Consider the following 22,849-nt stretch of genomic DNA (forward strand, 5'->3'; position numbering starts at 1 on the left):
CCACACACACACACACACACACACACACACACACACACACACACACACACACACACACACACACACACACACACACACACACACACACACACACACACACACACACACATGTTGGTCAATCATTAATCATGATTATTAAATACGATTATTCATTGACTTTGAAAACATCCATTTATTGAACTTTAAAACAAATAATAATTTGAACAGTATCTTTTTAACTGTTACTGTTATGCTGTTATGTTCAGTCATTGTTCTTATTTTGAACACAGTGGCGGCTGGTGGAAAATATCTTCGGTGGGGCTGTGGAAAGTGATGGGCATTTCGAATCCCTTCGGGGACACAAATCTTTTGATTCAGTTTACTTTAAAGATTCGTTCACTGCTTCGTTCACCGGTTCGCGAACGACTTCTGGTGATTTGCACGTTCGCGAACGATTCATCTTTGTTCTTAATTCGTTCGGTGAGTCTTCACTACTGCCAAAGTCCGTACAAGAAGTTTGCTGGTGTAAAATGTATGATATTAAAACACATTTTACACCTCACCTTGTTGCCCCATGAATTATGCTCTGGGAATAGGCTACATATTATTTAAGAAATATAATTGGCCATTGTTAAATCCATGGTTAAATCTCATAAATGTGTGCCTGACTATACAATGTATTACAGCAGGCTAGCACGTTATTCTTTCAAACTCATGCACGTACTATGTGGCCTAACTTAAATCCCAAAGCATTAAACTCCATTTGGCCGAGTTCAAAGTGAATAAAAAAATATATCCTCTACATCGGTGACGATTTATTCATATTCTATGTACCCATCTATGTTTGTTTACTTTTAGCTAGCGGCTAAGCTAGTGGGACGCTACGGAGCCCAGCTATCCGCTCTCTGAAGCTTTTAGGGCCGACAGGGGTAAGAGAATGTCCCGCTAACGCTGTGTGTGTGTGTTTCACATTAACGGAACGCTATGGGGCTCAGGTATCCGCCCTCTGAAGCTTTTAGGGCCGACAGGGGGAGGAGAATACAATGCTGTGTGTATTTATCGCTTAGCTAGCGGCTAAGCTAGCTGGACGCTACGCTTCAGGTATCTGTCCTCTGAGGCATTTTTGGCGGACAGGTTGAGAGGGCTCTGATTACAGTTTTAATCCTGTCAAACTGTGTGTTTTCTGCCATATTTTATGAGAGATAAAATGATTTTCTGCCACAGGAGTTGGACAGAGAACAACTGAAAGAGTACACAGTAAAATAACTTCATACTGTAGTAGCGTACCTGTGGTAGAAGTCCAACTAGTACTGAGTCCAACAGTAAAGTACTTCATTGGACTTCACAGGACAAATTGAGGCTTAAAAATATGAGAAGACAGATCGATACCTCCATAATCTTCAGTGTGGTTAGCTATGAATCTTCCAAAACTTCCAAACACCTTGTCCTGGATATAGTTTCTAAAGTATAAACTGTGCAACAGTACAGTAGGCCCACACAAACTGCAGAACACCGGGGCTTTGGGAACACTCAAAATTACTTACAATTATTTAATTCCCATTTAACCTGTTATGGGGCTTTTCCCCCCCGTTTTTTTCCTCACGAAACTGTGTCTCAGGGCTTCTTAAAATGTAATAAACTATTCATGTGTCCTGCTCATTTAACGGGAAGAAACTCAGCTAACTGATGATATGAACCATGTTTACCGAAACAAAACACAAGTCTCACAAGAAGCGTCTAAATGAGCCCTGAGCGTAAAAAATGCTAACGCACTCTAGGTATAAATCAATCGATATACTTATCGGATATGCACAAACACGCTTATGCTAACAAGCTGAGATTCTAGAAATATAAGTATCATCACTGAGCGATCAGAACTCGCGACAGGGGAAGCAAATACAGACATCACGCGACTTAGCTTTAGGTAGCAAAACACGGAGATATGCTCACCTTTTGCTGTTATTCTGATCAAAAACGAGAAAAACGCGGCTGAAGGTTAATCCATAGGTTAATCCAATGTGTCTGTCACTTTGAAAAAGTATTGATAATCTATAATTCCATTTTTATGTCAAAAACTGAGTTTTCATATTAGCTGCTAATGATAGCTTCCAGAGTGATTGACAGCTTCCTGTTTTGTCTCCTTGGATACGAGTCCAAACAACTCACAGACTGCACCGGGCGCTGACGTAGGCGCCCTGTGACCATCAGATTTGACGACGCTGATGGGCTGAAATTATGTTTTGGCGGCATAGTTTAAAGATAGCAACAGTCAGCTGCTAGTGGCTGCTGCTGCACTGGTTGAGGCAGTGTTGCCAACTCCATAGTAAGGAAAGTAGCTATTGGCTGTCTGAAAAATCGCCAGAAGTCCCTAAATGACGTCATCGCCTAATTTGCATATCATGTAATGGCGGTAAAATAACCGGATCAAGGATCAAAATTTGAAACCACCAGAGTAAATCCAGACGACAGTAGATCAGAAATGTCTCCATTAGAAAAAGTAGAAATAGTTTTAGTAGTTTTTAATAGAAATCTCCCTTACAATAAAGGCAGTATAGTATGCCCGTGTGTCATCTCCAATAAATGGCTTCAACCATCTCTTAAACTCAGGGTTTGATTCCCACTCCTTTCGTGAATACAGTTTAGACTGTGACATGATGACCTACGTGGATGTCTAGCTTCTCACAGAGAGGCACACACACAGTGGACGAGGTGATTAAGTGACTGAAGCTGTCTCGACGCGGTAGTGTGGCTGTCTCCTCTCTGCTCTGACTGCAGCTGATAAACATTGTGGAACAATTATGAGAAATGTTAATGGAGGGGGCGACATAAAACTGACACCAAACAACAACAAACTTTTGCCGAGCCAATTGGAGAGCTTCATCAGCAGCACGTGGTAAAACCCACCAATGAGCGCTCAGCTCGAGATAACAGCGAGTCGTTTCCCATCAAGCATTTCGCTTCCGCAGCCCGTGGAGAGGAACTGCGCCGCCTCGCCGCGCCTCGCCGCGCCTCGCTCTCAAGGCTGCGGGCGTCTTTGTCCCGCGAGATTTCAACGTCTCATGTAGGCGAGCCTCCAGAGCAAGTCGGACAAAATGACTAACCATCATGCAACGCACTAGCAAGACGTTGATCGAAATTGCTCAGGTCTGCGCAGGTCTCGCTTGTCTCAAACAAGCCTAGTGTGTCACCCGGCTCGCACGCACCAACTATTTAACTCTTTCAGGTAGCGGCACCGGGACGTTCTGATTAGTGTGATTACACCCGGCTTGCCAGAGGAGGACCGCCTGCGATCATTACACACTCGATTTCTATCCCTATTAATGTGTCATTTGTATTTAAATGAACATATTTGTAACGCTAATGATTTAATTTCTTATTAAAATGAATCAATTTTTTTTATTGATATGTATTTATATATATTATTTTTCGACTAATTGTAATCTGTATTTATTTTATCATTATTATAGCCTCAGGCTCTGTTTGACTTTACAACAATAGTAAATGATCTCCCAGTGAAATCATCCTCACACCCTACGTGTTGGACTTTGTGTTAAATTAAGCAAATCAAATACAAATATGTAAAACGTTTCACACTCAAATGAATTTTAACAACAGAAACCCACAATCAAGACTCAAAAATTCTAAACATCTTTCATAAGGTGAACAGTCATAGATCAAAATCTGCTCTTTAAATAAACTAATGATGTTTAAAACATGTGTTGTTTCCACAGACAGAGAGCAGAGTCTCCAGTCCCCAGCTGTCTGTCTCTGAAGAGTGACTGGTCTATGGGGAAACTTATAAACTTCAGTGATGAACCTGGACCCTCAGACACAAAGTAAGAGTCTGTTTCTACTGTAACCTGACCTGAAGAGGATTCAGTTTTTATGTAATCTAATATATTAAACTGTTCTTTAATGATATCCTGTGAGCAGTTTGTAAAGGAAACACGCAGCAGAGTACAGCAAGCTAACATTATTTGAGGATAACTAAATATGCAATTATATTATCATTGTATCTGTGGTATAAAATGGTTTTAAAGCAAACACGTTGATAAATACTGATTTAAAAACTAAATATATATCATCCAAAACATTATTTAACTACTTGGGCATGTTTATGAAATGTCTTTTTAAGATGTTTATTAATAATAGTAATCACCTGGTGAGCTGGTTGAGTTTAGCATTAGCAGATATAACAGAGTTTAAGAGATTACATGTAGAGTCAATGCAAAGACCCAGATCCGTGCCTGGCAACACGGAGGAAGTGAAGATGGGAAATTCATATCACCTGCGTATTCGTGCAGCGTGACACATTTCAACTTGAGTGTAAAGTCTGTGACGCTCTGTTACAAAAAGCTGTCAGTGTTGAGATTGTGCTCCTGTGGTCTCTGACGGTCTGAGGGGAATCAGAGAGGAGAACAGAGCTCTCCAGCAGCTCATATTCAATCAGGGTTATTCATGTTCCTGTTTAAACCAGAGACTGTCTGTGGTGCTAACTATATAGTCACTGCTGTACGTATGACTACATGAAGTTCTTCTGAGGGCTGATGGAGCAGCTACAATGTTAGCCTAGCTTTAATCAAACCCATCTCATTCAGAAAACAAACATTTGTAAATGTTTATGCTCGTTGTGTTGGAGACAGACCTGACAAAGCTTTAACTCAGTATCAAATCAGTATCATTCTGTTGTTATTTAGGCATCCTTTCCAGATGTTTATTGCTATGAATTCACAGCAGATTCTCTGTAAGTTGGGTTTATAAAGCACCAGGTTAATACAGCTGTGTGTCTTAGTAGATGCAGTGAACTTGTGCTCCTCTGGGGGATGTCATGAATCCAGACAGGATGCTCTTTGGTTTCATGATCATGTGAATTGTAAGATATCTACCTGATCACAAAGGTATATTGTTTAGACCTTTTTTTAAATATCAAACTAGAATGTTCCCCCTTGTTGTACCTTTGGTGATAATCAGCTCCCCTAAAGTGCTATAAAGGATGTGCTCATCTCCACAGAGGGAAGAGGAAGAGTGGTGTTCCTGTGGAGGAGCAGCTGTCCAGCTGTGCTCTGTGTCAGGACGTCCTGAAGGATCCAGTCTCTACCAGCTGTGGACACTGGTTCTGCAGACAGTGCATCACCTCATACTGGGAGCAGAGACCTCCATCAGGAGACCCCTCCTGTCCCCAGTGTGGAGAAAGATCCAGAACCAGAGCTGGCCTGCAGACAGCCAGTCAGAGCAGCTCTGTACGAGGTAAGAGGCCGAACTCATGCAGCGTCTTATTCCTCTTCCTGGTTCCTTTGGTCTGGATGAGGTATTCTGTTGTAGAGCAGAGACATTCAGCTGTTTGCAAAACATTTCAACTCAGTCTGTTTTTATTAGTTTGATTGTTAGATTCTCAAAAGCATTTCCTGATTCTCTCCTGTTCCCTTCTCTTCCAGCAGATAGTGGTCTGCAGGAGGTTCTAGATGAACACAGGCTCAGTCTGAGGAGGAGATGTGAACGTGTGACTGAAGGAACTGATCAAAGTGAAACCCTCCTCAACAGCATCTTCACTGAGCTCTACATCACACAAGGCCTGAGTGAAGAGGTTAATACCCAACATGAGGTGAGGCAGCTGGAGACAGCTTCCAAGAAGAAGACCCTCCATGACACTCCAATCAAGTGCCAGGACATCTTTAAAGCCTCACCTGACCAACAGACTCTCATCAGAGCGGTCCTGACCAACGGAGTCGCTGGAGTTGGAAAAAGCTTCTCAGTGCAGAAGTTCACTCTGGACTGGGCCGAGGGTTTGGGAAACCAAGATGTCAGTCTGGTGATCTCGCTCTCCTTCAGGGAGCTGAACCTGATCAAAGGTGAGCAGTACAGTCTTCTCAGGCTGCTCCATGTTTTCCATCCAACCTTACAGAAGCTCACAGCAGAGCAGCTGGCTGTCTGCAAAGTGCTGCTCATCTTTGACGGCCTGGATGAAAGCAGACTTTCTCTGGACTTCAGAAACAATGAGGTTGTGTCTGATGTCTCTCAGCAGTCCTCAGTCAACGTGCTGCTGACAAACCTCATCAGGGGGAAGCTGCTTCCCTCGGCTCTCGTCTGGATAACTTCCAGACCTGCAGCGGCCAATCAGATCCCTCCTGAGTGTGTGGACAGGGTGACAGAAGTACGAGGCTTCACTGACGCCCAGAAGGAGGAGTACTTCAGGAGGAGATGGAGTGATGAAGACCTGTCCAGCAGAATCATCTCTCACATCAAGAGCTCCAGGAGCCTCCACATCATGTGTCTGATCCCAGTCTTCTGCTGGATCACTGCTGCAGTTCTGGACCACATGTTGACTACAGACCAGAGAGGAGAGCTGCCCCAGACCCTCACTGACATGTACTCACACTTCCTGCTGGTCCAGACCAAGAGGAAGAAGCAGAAGTATGAAGAGGGACATGAGACGAGTCCACAGCAGCTGACTGAGGCTGACAGGGAGCTTCTTCTGAAGCTGGGGAGGCTGGCGTTTGAACATCTGGAGAAAGGAGACATCATGTTCTACCAAGAAGACCTGCAGCGCTGTGGTCTTGGTGTCACCGAGGCCTCGGTGCACTCAGGACTTTGTACAGAGATCTTCAGAAGAGAGAGTGTGATCTTCCAGAAAACAGTCTACTGCTTTGTTCATCTGAGCATTCAGGAGTTCCTGGCTGCAGTCTACATGTTGCACTGTTACACCATCAGAGACACAGAGGTACTGAAGGACTTCCTGCAGGGAGACTGGCCCTATGAGAACAGTGAAAACAGAGATCAGGGTCACCCATCCCTGGATGTCTTCCTAAAGGGAGCCATGGAGAAATCCCTCAGAAGTGAAAATGGCCACCTGGACCTGTTTGTCCGCTTTCTCCACGGCCTCTCTCTGGAGTCCAACCAGAGACTGTTAGGAGGCCTGCTGGGTCGCACAGACAAGAGTCCAAGAATCATCCAGAGACTCTTCAAAGGCAAGCTCGGTCGCAAAGACATCCAGAGAGCCATCAACAACCTGAAGGAGATGAGCAGTGATGAAATCTCTACTGACAGGATGATCAACATCTTCCACTGTCTGACAGAGATGAAGGACCACTCAGTACATCAGGAGATCACAGAGTTCCTGAAAACAGAGAACAGATCAGAGAAGGAACTCTCTATGATCCACTGCTCTGCTCTGGCCTACATGCTGCAGATGTCAGAGGAGGTTCTGGATGAGTTGGACCTGTTGAAGTACAACACATCATGGCAGGGGAAACAGAGACTGATTCCAGCTGTGAGGAACTGCAGGAAGGCCAAGTAAGTCCAGATGTGACTATAATATAATGAATTAATATGAATATTATGTTTCCTCTTGTTTTAACACATGTTGTAATATATGTGTTATTATAGACTTACTGGCTGTTGGCTCTCAAAGACTCAATGTGAAGTCTTGGCCTCAGCTCTGAAGTTGGACCCCTCCCATCTGAGAGATCTGGACCTGAGTCACAACGATCTGAAGGATTCAGGAGTGGAGCTGCTGAGTTCTGGACTAAAGAGTCCAAACTGCAGACTGGAGGCTCTCAGGTCAGTTCACTGACTGCAGTTCATACAGATCTGTTTGTGTTTATGATTTTCTGAATTTGAACAAATACATTTTAATTGTTATTTCTTCCATGTTTGCTAATGACTGAATATTGATCAGAGTAACAAAGAGAAGGTGAATGTGTGAGGGAGAGATTTTGAGCTTCCACAGACTCACCCTGTGCTCCATGAGTCAGTGGAGATGCTGTCAGTACTGAGGAGCTGTGAGGGAGATGAAGGAGTTGTTAAACATCTGATCAAAGTGAAAGATCCAGATTATCAGTGGATTGTTTCTAAATCATCTCTGACATTCAAACCCTGTTTAACTCTGAACAGATTATTAAACCTGGAGTTATTTCAAACGGGAACTTTGTTTTCTAAAGTTACATCATGTTTTCTTTATTCAGACTGAGGAGCTGTTTACTTTCTGACATAGAAATGTTTTAATTTATGTTCCCAATCATTTAGATGTGTTTTCACAGATAATAAACAGAAGGCTGATATAAAGATGATCCTCAATAACAGAATGACGGTCACTGTTATTCAGGGAAAGATCATTGATTAGGACGCAGTAATGATGAGCTGCACATTTCAGACCTGAACATCTGACTGGATTATAAACTGATTTTTATCCTCATCATGTTTTCTTAATTCAGTCTGAGGAGCTGCAGGTTGTCAGAGATCAGCTGTTCTGCTCTGGCCTCAGCTCTGAAGTCCAACATCCATCTGAGAGATCTGGACCTGAGTGGGAACGCTCTGCAGGATTCAGGAGTGGAGCCGCTGAGAGATCTTCTGGAGAGTCCAGACTGCAGACTGGAGACCCTCAGGTCAGTACGGGGTAGGGCTGGGAATCACCAGGCTCCCCACGATACGATGCTATTGCGATACTTAAGCCACGATACGATAGTATAACGATTCTACGATATGCTAAGTATTGCGATACGATATATTTGGATATTGCAAATCACATCAGTCATATCCATTTCCGTCTTCCCTTCCTGGTTAAAAATGTATTTGCAATCTGGATAGTTTATGTAAATAACCCAATTTGTGTCTTTTGAACCAGAAAAGGATTGTTTTTGTTACTTTCATTGCATTTGTATATGTCTTAACGTAACTTCATGTTTTATATAGACATGCTTTTATTTAGAAGTTAACTTTGCGCTATTAACAATATGGCTTCACGATTTGGTGCGGTCTGGGGAGGCAGGGGAGGCAGAGCCTCACCTGTCATACTCCAATGTAACGGGAAAACAACTAAAGAAAAACTAAATAGTAATAATAATAAAATGTCTCCACTGATCTATGATGTAAGTGTGATTTATGTCTGATTGCAATCGCTTTTTAAAGTCAAAATCAGCAAATTTGCCGAGCTCCGCTACAACTACGGGTAGCGATGAGAAGTGAGGCAGGGACGAGCTCTGCCTCTCGTAAGCCCACAGTAACTTGCTGGAGCGCGGGCACTAATTTAACGCGGGCACTTATTTTGTGAGCGCGCTCAAGCCAGTTACTGTGGGGTAAGGTGAGGCACAGATGAGCTCTGCCTCACCTCAGAATGCGTCACCCCACAGAAACTGGCTGGAAAGCGGGCCCTAAGCTCATGCCTGTTACCATCTCACTGTTGGTCACCAATGTAATGTTTGTAGATCCCTTTATTACATTTATCCTCGCCATTAGTGCTGTGTACCTGGACTCACATTCAGGTTCAGGTCCGGACTCAAGTCCAGAGGTTCAGGTTCAGGTCCGGACTTATAAGTCCGGACTTATAAGTCTGGACTTGTGTCAAGTGGTGTGAGTAACTAAAGTGAACTTATTGTGAGCTAATTATCAATTGAAAATAAACTCATAATCAACTCAAATTCAAACTCGTCAGGTTTATTGTGCCCCCTTCCAACTTGTGTCTACACCATGTCTTTTCTAGAACTCTACATGTGTTACTAACTACACAACACAACTACATACATAGTGATGTACATACAAGACTCAATATGCAAGAGTACAAGTCTATGTGTTCTTGTTCAAGAACAACAGCATATTGACATTGTCTGGGTGAAGTGTTGCTCTTTCGGCAGACACTATATCACCATACATACAAAGGAGTTAGCTTAGCTACACTACCACAGTATATGGCAACCAGCATCCCACGCTGTCAGTGTCCACTATGTCTAAGCCAGTTTCCCTTGACGTCACGCAGATCTCGCGAGCAGTTGCGATATTTTGCGAGACTTCGTGAGTTCAGTAATGGCCGCCATATCAGAAGCCAAAACAATGTTTTTCGTCTTTTCTCAGCGCAAATTTCTCGATCTATGGAAGGTTTTAGATGGTTTAGAACACAAAGGAGAATATACGTAAGTACCGGTTCCTGACGTTCCGGTTTTAACCGGACTTGAACCGAAACTTTTTACAAGTCCAGTACCGGTTCGGCGTACCGGTACGCAGCACTACTCGCCATCCATAGTCTCTAAATAACTTTTTTCACGTATATATGATATTTAGGCTCGCTGGTCTCATCATATAACGGCAATGAAAAAAGCAGTAGGAGAGGCAGCCATAACCTCTGCCGCACTGAAGGGGGCGCACGTGAGCCCACAGGTTCTTGTTGCTACTGTTATTCTACGCAGAGACGGTAGACACAAACAACAAGCTAGACTTTTCAAACTACAGGAAGATAAGGAGGACTTTTACAAAAAACTAATAGAGATTGTTGTCCAGGGGCCGTATTCACAAAGCATTTTATGTTACCGCTAGGAGTGCTCCTAACTCGCGCTAAAACATTTTACATCGGAGTTTTTTCTTAAAAGTTATTCACAAAGCCGCTGAGACCTACTCATACTAAGGATAAATCACTAAGAGTTAACTAAGAGTGAACTAAGAGTGACGTGCCGTTGCTATGGATTACGTCGATTCTCATGCATGAGTTTAGAAGCGGTCAGTACGGTGATTGGTTGTTCAGAGCAGGCGGTCTCGGTGAAACTCATCCGCAACATCCCACAAACGAGCCCACTAAAACAAGGAAATAGCCTAGGCTAGAAAAGTATTCCTATCAAATAGTTATGGACAGTGCAGTTAGCAGAATACACGCATGATGACAAGTTTGTGCAGACCACGATAATGACGTTGTATATGCGCGTTAAAGAGAGAGAGCAAACAATAAAAATACGTAAATTGCATTAAATCAAGGAGGCAATTAAAAGCACCCCGCAAACTATTATCCAATGAGCATATTTCCAGCACTTAAACACTTTCAATAACAGCCCATACCGCCGTTAAAGCCCCCCTATCATGATGAATGAAAACAATCTGCGTGTTGATGGAATGTACTTTCTTTCTATTGACGAACACGTCCTCATCTTTTGATGGCGCAATTATTTTTATGTGCGTCCCGTCAATAGCACCGACCACACCGGGCATACCTGCAATTGCCATGAAGTTGGCTTGGATCCTGTGTAGTTGTTGATTGTCCAAAGGAAACCGGATAAACTGTTGGATGATATGTGGTCTAGAGAGCGCGTTGATGGTTTGGTTTATGGCACGGCTGACTGATGGTTGCGATATTCCTAAATCGTCGGCATTGCAAAGTTGCATTTTCCCTGTTCCTAAATATCGTAGTGTTGCCAAACATTTTATTTCCGGACTAATCGGGTTATTCCTGTTAGTCGGGGATGTTATTGCATCCTGCACTAATTCCACAACAAGTTTGATACCCTCACGATTTAGCCTATATCTCTTGATCAATTCACAGTCTTCCATTGTCTCCAAAACATTTCGTCTCGCAGCCATTTTCAGATTCTTTGTGAATAGGTCTTACTGAGTTAGGAGTCCTCTCGAGGACTTTTAAGCTCTCCTAAACTTAGGTGCTACTTTTAGGCCTAAAATACTTTGTGAATTGCTCTTAGTGAATAAAATTAGGAGTCCTACATTTAAGACTGACACGCCCATTATGTTTAGGAGTTTCTCCTAAATTCGCCAGTTAGGAGCTACTTTTAGCCCTAAGATCCTTTGTGAATACGGCCCCAGAAGGATAGCATGGACTTCATCTTCAAGTCAAGGTAAGACCACAATTGTAATGAAAATGGGATCTGACTAAGAAAGAACAATCCAATATTTAGATGTTGGGTATCCTTTTGTTGAACGGTCTGTTTAAAATTAATCGAAGCATCAGACTAAAAAAGCTTTTCAAAATAGCCGAATATTTCGATTAAGGTCAAAATATAATGTTTGTAAATCTGATTCTGAAAGAGTCAGATTTGAACCTCACCGCATGTCACTGCTAAAATGCATGATCTGTTTGGTATTTTGAAAGCAGAAACATATAAATATACCTTATATATAGGTATGGCCCTACAATATATCATTTAAATATAGCATGATAGGTCCACCTTAACTCAACTTCCTCTTTTATTTAGACATGCTTTTATTTGGAAGGCGACTTTGCGCTATTAACAGGAAGCTACTGTTCCCAAAGAAAGAAACTTGACGGAGATGAACGGAGATAAAGTACAGACATTAACGGAGATATCTACATTTAAATATGGCGATATCAAAATAAAGAGTTTACATTAAAGTATTAGCAAGAGGCACAAGGTTAGTGTTCACTGATATAAACATGTGTCCTGATTCGTTTATATTGTTTTATAACTTTGCGGTTAACTTGTTTAATGGTTTGCTAAAGTGTTGCTAATATGGATGAAGCTTAACTGTATTTGTTGTGTTGTGTCTTTGTGTAGCTCTTACGTTGATTTTTGGAGTTTTCAATAAATGAGAAATCATCAGTCAAGTGTACGACCATCTTTCGGAGGGATGTGCTACACTTGGTGTTCCGGTTTCCTGTTGTTAGCATTCAGGGGCGGACTGGGAGGAAAAAGTGGCCCCGGGATTAATTGACAGAGAGGCCCACTTAATGCGCGGGATGTATCGGCCTGCCGGCGACGAAAGTATGTTACTAAACAAAAAACCCTATGCATTTAATGTTATTTTGGACCATTATTCATAAAGTAATCACATTACCTGAGCCCTTGAGTTGCCTAGAACAAAATAGTTCCAGCATATATTTCGTGATTTTAATGTTAACAGATCATTGATAACATTTGGACCCAATTTGCCTGACTTGACACATGGAATAAAACATGGGCGTAGGAAGCATCCTCAATGTGGGTGAGACAATTTAACATGGGGTGTGGGCAGGTGGTGAACCTCACCTCCTCTAGGGGGGTCCGGGGGTGGAAGATTTTTTTTAAATGTTGAAGTTAAATGCATCAATCTGGTGAACTTTGAGAGCAAAATTAGGGACTAAATCTATGGATTCATCTCTCAACACCCATATGAAACAGAACTGTAAACAGATTTACTTTTTCTTTCAACATTTATTTGAACAGCAAGTGGAGGCAAAAGTGACTGCACTCAAAACAATAAACCTGCTAGCTAACTAGCCTAAACTCAGTAACAGAATGTGGGCAACACGTTTTTCTCCACAGCCGCGCGACCTCTGAGTCAGACGTCAATTCCCTCTTTTCTATCCTACGGGTACAGCCACTCCCCCTGTACCCCGTTTCCCTGCCAACCCCCCCCCCCCCCCTATGCAAGCCCATCCCTCTGAACCCAGGGCTCGCTACAATACTGTATACTGTATACTAGGGGTTTCACCAACTAATCGACTAGTCGACTAGTCTACTACCTTTACCACTAGTCGGCGCTGTAGGCCCTAGTCGACTAGTCGTGGAAAAAAATGGAGGTAAACGAGGTGCTGCAAAATGCTACAAAACACGTCCGACATTCTTATGTATGGCAGTACTTCAACGAAGATGTAACCAACTCCACAGTGAAGTGTCAGTTGTGTACAGCTGTACTGAAGTACAATACAAATGCATCTGCTATGCGCAACCATCTGAAGATGAAACACCCGCTGCCAACAGCTAGCACTAGCAGTAATGCTAGCACCAGTGAGCAACGGACCGGCGTCAGCACTGAACAGAGGCAAACGAACAGCAAGAAAACACGGGTCAACAGTGATGCGGATGATGAGCTACGGGATTACTGCCAGCGGACACCGCATATCCCCACAATGGATAATCCACTGGAGTGGTGGGCAGAAAACGTGCACCGCTTCCCCCGCCTTCGAGGAGCTACCTGGCTATTCCAGCCACAAGCACCCCGAGTGAGAGGGTTTTTTCCCTGGCAGGCAACACTGTCACCCGAAAGCGGTCAAGCCTCCTTCCCTCACATGTCGATGCGTTGGTGTTCAAACCAAAAATATGGAAAGGTGGACGTTATCGTGGAGGACAGCGAAGTGTTGCGCAATGCACTGTTGCGCACTGGATTTACGTGGCATTTATGTAAACAAGAGTTTTTTGCTGTCGATTTTGGTGAGTCCAGTGTTTGTTATTTACTCAGCCATGTAACACAAATTAAAATGCAGTGTTTAATGTTACTGTATGAGTTCCAATAGAAAATACAGTTGTAAACCTCTGTTTGTGTGTCTCTATTATGACGTAACGACTAGTCGACTACTATTTTTAAAAACTAGTCGACTAGTAAATATTGGTAGTTGTGAAACCCCTACTGTCTACACAAACTATACAAAAACGCTTTTACACTTTGGAGCTTGTTTATCCATCTGTAAGCAACTGCCAGCTAGGTCTCTCAGTCACTCACTCCTGATCGTTCACAGCGCAGTGACAGCTGCTACGGGCCTGATGTGTGAAAGTGAAACTATCTGATAGATATAACATAGCCTATCAAAACGGACCAGCCCAGTGGGCTTTGGGTTTCCTCCAGGGAGTGGCCGGAACAACTTACAAATGTGGGCTGGAAGGATTAGGGCAAAGACAAAAAAAAATGTAAAGGAAAAAATGTGGCCCTCCAGCCCACGCACAGCACCGGCCCACCAGGAAAACTCCCGGTATTCCCAATGGCCAGTCCGCCCCTGTTAGTGTTCCAGCTTCACAGTAGCATGCAGCTAGTACGTTCTTGTGTGAGTAGTTAAACAAAGTGTGGAGTTCAATTTTAAACACACCGCCTCGGACTCCCATTCATCGGCTCTACACCATGCACATTTTATTATTTAATTAAATCGCAGCCTGTTGCGGTTATGTAATCGCACAAGCTGATATCATGATTGCGATTAATCGTGCAGCCCTAGTTCCCAATCATTTAGATGTGTTTTCACTAATGCTGTCAAAATCATCACGTTAAAGGCGGTAATTATTTTTTTGTATTAATTGCGTTAAAATATTTAACGCATTTAACGCATGTGCAGAATGGCCCGCCCCATACATCCCACCAGTGGCAGTGCCATGGTATGGCTGGGGTAGGCTACAGCCATACCAAGAAATGGCTTAGCCCCACCCAGCCCCATATAATAATAATAATAATAATAATAATGCATTTTATTTATATAGCGCTTTTCACAACTCAAAGACGCTTTACAATATGAGGGAGGGTAGACAAACAAGGACAGGCAAACAAGTAAGTATAGTAAAATAAATAAAAAGGCAGTCAAGAGGAAATTGATTGAGTGGAGGGAGGCTTATGGGTAGGCAGAGTTGAAAAGATGTGTTTTGAGGCGGGACTGAAAGACTGTGAGGGACTCAGAGTCACGGAGATCTTGGGGGAGGGAATTCCAGAGCCTAGGAGCTGCCACTGAGAAGGCTCTGTCCCCAAAGCTGCAGAGTGTGGATGTGGGAGTGGATAGGAGTCCGGCTGCGGTGGATCTGAGGGACCGTGGGGGTTGATAAGGAGTGAGAAGGTTTGTGAGATAAGGAGGGGCCAAATGGTGGAGTGCTTTGTAGGTGAGGACCATAATTTTGTAATTGATGCGATGGGAGACAGGAAGCCAGTGGAGCTCTTTGAGGACTGGGCTGATGTGATGCCATGATTTGGTATGTGTGAGGAGACGTGCAGCTGCATTTTGAACCCGTTGGAGTCTGTTGAGGGATGTAGTGCTGATGCCGTAAAGAAGTGAGTTGCAGTAGTCAAGGCGGGAGGAAATGAAGGCATGGATTAGTCGTTCGGCTGCGGGGCGGGTGAGAGAGGGTAGGATTTTTGCAATATTGCGGAGGTGGAAAAATGAGGTTTTGACTGTTTGGCGGATGTGAGGTTCGAGGGAGAGGGTGGGGTCAAAGATTACGCCAAGGTTGCGTGCCTGATTGGAGGGGGAAACAATGGTGCCATCGATGGTGAGTGTTATGTTAGTGACCTTGCTGAGGGTGGATTTGGAGCCAATTAGGAGGAGTTCTGTTTTGTTGCTGTTCAGTTTGAGGAGCTTATGTTGCATCCAAGTTTTAATAGCTGTCAGACAGGAATCGATGTGGGTAAGGGGTGGGTTATGGAGGGATTTGGTGCTGAGGTAGATCTGAGTGTCATCAGCATAGCAGTGGAAGTCCAGGTTGAAGTGGCGGAGTATCTGACCGAGGGGCAGGATGTAAATGATGAAGAGGAGGGGTCCAAGTACTGATCCTTGAGGAACACCTTGGGTGACTGAAGCTGTGGCAGAGGAGTGGTTGGGGAGGGAGATGAAGTGGGATCGTTCAGTGAGGTAGGACTGGAGCCATCTGAGTGCAATACCTTCAATACCAATGTCCCTGAGTCGGGTGAGCAGGATGTTGTGGCTCACGGTATCGAAGGCTGCACTCAGATCGAGGAGGATGAGAATATTGAGAGAACCAGTGTCAACAGAGGTGAGGAGGTCATTGAGGACTTTGACGAGTGCAGTTTCTGTACTGTGGTGAGGACGAAATCCAGACTGAAGGGGTTCATAAAGCTGGTTGGTTTGGAGATGGCAGTGAATTTGATTGGCTACAATGCGTTCCAGAGTTTTTGAGAGGAATGGTAGGTTGGAGATGGGGCGGTAATTAGTGAGGGAGGAGGGATCAAGACCAGGTTTTTTGAGGATTGGAGTAACGGCAGCAGTTTTGAAGGCAGAGGCGACGGTTCCATGGGACAGCGAGGAGTTGAAAAGGTTAGCAAGATAGGGGCAGAGGACGGGGAGGCAGGACTTCAGGAGAGGAGTGGGTAGATGGTCAAGGGAGCAGGTTGTGGGATTTGAGGAACCGATCAGATGGAGTATTTCAAGTGGGGTAACGAGGTTGAACTGGGAAATGCGGCGCTGGGGAGGAGGAGTCAGGAGGTCAAGGGAGATGGGGGGAGAAATGGTAGCGGTGGAGGTTGGGGGAGATGCTTGTATATCAGATGGAGCTGAGAAGGACTGGTTAAGGGCGTTAATTTTGTCTGCGAAAAACTGGAGGAATGAGCTGCAAGTAGCGGAAGTAGAAGTAGGAAGGTTATCAGCACGAGGTTTGAAGAGCTTGTTAACTGTGGAGAAGAGGGTCCTGGGGTTACAGGAGGGGTCAGTGAAGATGTTGGAGAGGTAGGCAGATTTAGCGGCAATAAGAGCATCTCTGTATGCATTGAGATGGAGTTTGTAGCTTATGTAATGGACTGTGAGGGATGATTTCTTTGAAAGACGTTCAAGTTGGCGGCCTCGCTGCTTCATTTTACGCAGTGCGGGTGTGAACCAGGGTGAGGAGGTCTTGAAAGTAACAGTTTTATTTTTGAGGGGGGCTAAAGTGTTGAGGGAGGTGAGTAGGGTGGAGTTGAGGTGGTTGAGCAGATCGTCAGGTGAGCTGAGGGTTGCGTCCAGGGGGAGATTAGACGATAGCAGTTCAGAGAGATGGTTATGGTCAATGGAATGTAGATTACGGAAGGTGATGTTTCTGGGTGGGCAGGGGTTTCGGGTGGGGGAGGCAATGGTGAATTGTATGAGTTTGTGGTCGGAGAGGGGAAATGGGCAAGGGTGGAGGTCAATCACTGGGAGGTTGGTAGAGCAGACGAGATCAAGAATGTGTCCTTTCTCATGGGTGGGGAAGGTGACATGTTGGGTGATAGAGAAATTGTCCAGTAGGGTTGTGAATTTGGATGCCAGCTTGCAGGTGGGTGAGTCAATGTGAATGTTGAGGTCACCAAGTAGTAACAGACATGAGGCAAGTGTGAGGAACTCAGTGAAATCGGAGAGGAAGGAGGGATGAGGTTTAGGAGGCCGGGTAGATGAGGATGACTGTCAGTGAGGGAGGGGCTTTGAAGGCAATGAATTCGAAGGATGATACTGAGTTATACTAGTTCTGTGATCTGGATGTTCTGATTGTGGATTACAGCAAGGCCGCCACCACGGTGGGAGGGGCGGAGTTTAGTGATGTATTTAAAGCCAGGGGGGGATGTTTGGTTGAGGGAGAAGAAGTCATTGGGCTGTTGCCAGGTTTCGGTGAGCAGAAGGAAATCAAGGGATTTTTCCAAGATTAGTTCATGGAGGATGAGGGCTTTCTTGTGGAGTGATCGGATGTTAAGGAGGGCAATATTAGTTGAGTGGGAGGGGCGTGGTATGGTCACAGGCTGAAGAGGTGAGAGGTTGTCCAGGTTGACAGTGCGGGGAGGAATGTGAGATGGGGGGGAGGAGTGGAGAGGAGGTGGAAGGAAGTGTGTTATTATCAGTTTTTGGTGGGCGAGGGCAGTGGAATCCACTCCAGGTATTTGGGCCAGCTCTGAGCAAAGGGCAGTGGAATCCACTCCAGGTATTTGGGCCAGCTCTGAGCAAAGGGCAGTGGAATCCACTCCAGGTATTTGGGCCAGCTCTGAGCAGAGGGCAGTGGGATCCACTCCAGGAATTTGGACCAGCTCTGAGAAGAGGGCAGTGGAATCCACTCCAGGTTTTTGGTACAGCTGGGATTGTAACGGACCAGTGGTGGGTGTATAATATGGAGTAATAACTGCGCTCAGATGACATGACAGTTGTGGGACATGGCGGTTATTCGACCAGATAGATGTTATGGATGATTTTCCGAACTGGGAGTAAACAAATCTGCGTTTGGAACCTCTATGGACATACCTCGGTCTGCGTAGAAGCCCGAGGCAATTGATGACAGACAAGCTTAGAGGAAGCGCAGAAAAGTTATTGAGATTAAAAAGTTGGGAGACAGAGTATCGTAACATCGTAGTGCCGCGGTCGGATGCTAGCGTTAGTACAGCGCTAGCTATGGTTGTAGACCAGCGGCGCTGAAAGTGGAGCTGTTGGCAGCCGTCAGACAGGATGAGAGGTCAGTTGCAGGCTGTCCTTTACCGCAGATGGGGGGGACCGGCAGGAGCGGGAGGTTTAAAGAACCAAAGTCAGGGCCCACGGGGAGGGGCAGGACGAAGAATGGGGCTGGTTATTTGATGGATGGAGCAGCGTTAGCAGGTAGGTGTAGCAGGTTAGAGAACCAAAGCGTCCGTCAAAAATGGCAATCGGGTGTAACAAATATGTCCAGATCAGAACACAAAAGCCACAGAAAAGTTAGCAATCTATAGCAGTAGAAAGTGGTCAGAAACTCTTAGATTAACATAAAGAAAGATGAGATTTTCGGACAGAGAAGCGGCGAACAGTCAGCGCCAGCGTCCTCTCACGCCGAAGACAAAAGTGTAAATATAGATAGCAGAAGAAGATCTGAGAAGATTCTCTCTATATGGCGCTGGCCCCACCATGAAAAATGATGTTAAAGTAAGCAAAATGAAGTCCGCCAACTCGCGCCGAGAAGACCAGAAATGCTTTTGAAAACTTGATCGTCTTCTCAATAGAACATCTTTGATAATGTCTTCTGGCCAATCAGAATCAAGATAACGGTGTGGTGTTGTTGCAGGAAGTCCCGACGGAGAATACTTTTGTTGTAGTACAGGGGTGCACATCTATGGGTGCACATAACTGGTACGCAGGTTATGTGCGTAATCTGAAATGCGTACCGTCACTTGTGTCACAAAGCGCATTTGCGTACCGACGTACTTGTGAAGCTTTTCCAGAAGGCGGTTAGATCACCGGACGACAGAGCCGGTCTCCGTGTGCACAGACAGGGCTGCTGTTAACGTCGGTCTGTACAACGGAATTGTGCCAAAACTACGCCAACCGGCTGCGGAGGGAGACTCCCCCCCCTTCACTGGAGAACTGCACTAAAACAGCTGATCACAACGTTCACACTCTGTGGTCACGAAGTACTCCACTAGCCTCCCCCACCCATTTTGACACACAGAAAAATGTTATAATAAACATACATACTGTATGTGAAATGGATATATCCGCCTTATTTCATTTATCTTTCCATTCCCACAACAATATACATAAAGAAATGGCATATTTTGGACATAGTTCGAATGGTGATTAATCTGATTAAAAATTGTAATCGTTTCACAGCCCTGGTTTTCACAGATAATAAACAGAATTTATCCTCATTTTGTTTTCTTTATTCAGACTGAGAGACTGCAGTTTGTCAGAGATCAGCTGTTCTGCTCTGGCCTCAGCTCTGAAGTCCAACATCCATCTGAGAGATCTGGACCTGAGTGAGAACGCTCTGCAGGATTCAGGAGTGGAGCTGCTGAGAGATCTTCTGGAGAGTCCAGACTGCAGACTGGAGACTCTCAGGTCAGTTCACTGACTCTCTGTTACTGCTGGAGGTCTCTCATGTTTCATTAGTTATTCAACTTATTCTTCTACATATATATAACATCCATACGTTTGTAAATGCAGTTTTGTTCACATTTGTATTTCTCTAAATGTAGTCTGCAGTCATAACAGTTGATTGTTTCCTAAAGAAACTATTATTCTTCCACTGTTAGTTGTTAAAGTAAATGTATGTTTTCTCTAGTAAATGGTCTGAATAAAGAAGGTCCTCTGAACTAATATTGGTTTTATATAAAGTTTACTTTCTGACATAGAAATGTTTTTGTTCCCAATCATTTAGACGTGTTTTCAAAGATAATAAACAGAAGGCTGATATAAAGATGATCCTCAATAACAGAATGACGGTCACTGTTATTCAGGGAAAGATCATTGATTAGGACGCAGTAATGATGAGCTGCACATTTCAGACCTGAACATCTGACTGGATTATAAACTGATTTTTATCCTCATCATGTTTTCTTTATTCAGACTGTGGAGCTGCAGTTTGTCAGAGATCAGCTGTTCTGTTCTGGCCTCAGCTCTGAAGTCCAACATCCATCTGAGAGATCTGGACCTGAGTTACAACGATCTGAAGGATTCGGGAGTGGAGCTGCTGAGAGATCTTCTGGAGAGTCCAGACTGCAGACTGGAGACCCTCAGGTCAGTAAGGGGTCTCTGCTGGTTCAGCAGTATTGTATCAAACACAGGGAGGTGTTTCTCTCTCTGGGGAATCTCAACAGATCAGTGATGTTACCCACTGACTGCAGGCTCTCTCATTCTTCCATCAACTATAGAAGGCTAGCTGGAAATGCAAACATTTATATATATTATTATTTATTTGTAGCCACTGTCATTTAGTTTTGTATATATTGATTGTTGTATTTTTTTATTTAGGTCTTAATGTAAGCATGTGTCTTTGATTCTGTGTATATATTTATAAATATTTGCACACATATTTTTATTTACATTTGTTTTTATATTCTGGATTGTGGGAAACGGTATTTCGATCTCTCTGTCTGTGCACACAAACTGGAAGATTGGCACTAAAGCTGACTTTGACTTGACATTTAGTAATCAGCTCTCTCACAGACAAATGGGGTTTGACTGAAGAGTGGAAAAGGTAGTCTGTTTTGATGGGATGTTTTTAGTTTCTAGACTAATGACTGGTTCCTTCCTGTAATGCAGCTGAGAGCAGTCAGTCGTAGTGTTTGCAGAGAAGATATGATGGGATGGAAAGCATGAGATCAGTCAGGACTCTGAAGCTGACTCAAAGAACAAACACTTCTTTTAAACTGGATCTAAAACTGTTGGGTTGTGTTCATCCCTACAGGATCAGAGAGAATGAGACGATCAGAGCCAAGATCCAGAAGACCTGTGAGTACTGAATATCCTCCATTCATCCAGATATGAAACTCTTTCATGGAGCATGACCTCAGAGGAGGAGAGTTTCTCTCCTGATCTGTAAAGCTCTCCCAACATATGCAGGTTAGCATCCGGCAGCTTCTATGTGCTGGGGACCCGTACTCTACATTTCTATCATCAAACTTTGGGGTCCTCCACATCTCTGGGTTCCCAGCAGGACTCTCTGAGCTGCAGACACATTATTTCTGTGACTTTGATCCAGATATTTGGAGCATAATAACTGAAGCTGTTTCTCCATGTTCAGGAACTCTGAGTCCTGCGGCAGGAAGCGGTCCTTCTCTCCAAGAACTCCTGGAGCCAGGCCTGCAAGCTGCTCCAGAACCAGAGTCCAACCGGTCGACCTCGTGAAGTTAAACTAAACTACACAATTATTAAAGATCATGTTTAAAGTTAAAAAAGGATGTTTTCAGACTGCAGGGTTTCCCACACATAGACTCTACTTCAGCGGTTTTCAAAGTATGAGGCGCGCCTCCCCTGGGGGGCGCCAGAGAGCTTCAGGGGAGGCTCAGCGTGAGACACAAATGAACGAGAAAAAGACGAGTAAAGTGACACTTGCCCACTTGTGGCTGTCTGTGGAGACAGAGTTCCCCCACCTCGCCAAAAAGGCTGTAAAAGAGCTCATTCCCTTCACCTCCACCTACCTATGTGAGTGCTCATTCCCTTCACCTCCACCTACCTGTGTGAGTGCTCATTCCCTTCACCTCCACCTACCTGTGTGAGTGCAAGTTTTCCACATTGACTTTGATCAAAAGCAAGTACCGGTAAAGGCTGCAGCCAGAGGATGATCTGCGTTTATTCCTGTGTGCATCAAAGACGCATACTCATTGTTCCCACTAAAGTAGGGGTGAGTGTAATAAGGAGGCAAAGTTGACGTTCAGTGTGTTATCGGGAGCATATAAGGATTTATCCACCATGTTGAAAATGTTGAAAAAATATGTCTTGAGAACACGGCGTGCGGAAATATACGGGTCGTGCTGCAGCTAGATGTGCCTGTCCTCTGTAAGAAGGTGTTGGCGACTGACATGCAAGGAAGAACGGCTGTCCACAGGCTGTTCCAACTTTCACAACTGTATTAACTTCCAGGGTAGTGAATTGAACATGCAATGTAATTGTAATTGGGTGTGTGGTATATTTTCATGCACGGACACGCATGTTCCACAACTCACAAACTGAACAACACTCAATTTTCCGATCGCTACCAGTGTGCTTGCGATCTTGTTATAATAACAAGTGCACGTTACTGACGCAATATGGTTGAGACCATTCGGGCTTATTCTAGAGGGGTGCAAGGAATAGTCCAAGTAGTGGGGGAGTTTTATACAATATGTTTAAAACATAAAAATAAAAAGGTTTAAAAAAGTTATTGTTGAATGTTTTAAGGAGGTGACGCTACTCAGCCAATCAAATCGGTGCAGTCAGCACGATAGAGTCAAACAAACA

General features: G+C 44.2%; 1 protein-coding gene across 3 annotated transcripts in view; it reads left to right on the forward strand.

The window, feature by feature from the left end:
* The window catches only part of LOC307027009 (NACHT, LRR and PYD domains-containing protein 12-like), a 48,533-nt gene extending 26,513 nt beyond the window's left edge, over positions 1-22,020 (forward strand). For 2 of the 3 annotated variants that reach the window (XM_079695187.1, XM_079695186.1), the window contains exons 7-11: positions 8,190-8,360; positions 19,799-19,969; positions 20,477-20,647; positions 21,318-21,361; positions 21,654-22,020. In XM_079695187.1, coding sequence (XP_079551313.1) covers positions 8,190-8,360; positions 19,799-19,969; positions 20,477-20,647; positions 21,318-21,361; positions 21,654-21,655 — 559 coding nt within the window. In that variant the 3' untranslated portion in view covers positions 21,656-22,020. The remainder of the gene's footprint in view (positions 1-8,189; positions 8,361-19,798; positions 19,970-20,476; positions 20,648-21,317; positions 21,362-21,653) is intronic. The other variant, XM_079695188.1, reaches the window with a different exon arrangement.
* The last annotated feature ends 829 nt before the right edge of the window (positions 22,021-22,849 follow it).

This window comes from Notothenia rossii (genome assembly GCF_949606895.1).
Source record: "Notothenia rossii genome assembly, contig: scaffold_124, whole genome shotgun sequence".
NCBI lineage: Eukaryota > Metazoa > Chordata > Actinopteri > Perciformes > Nototheniidae > Notothenia > Notothenia rossii.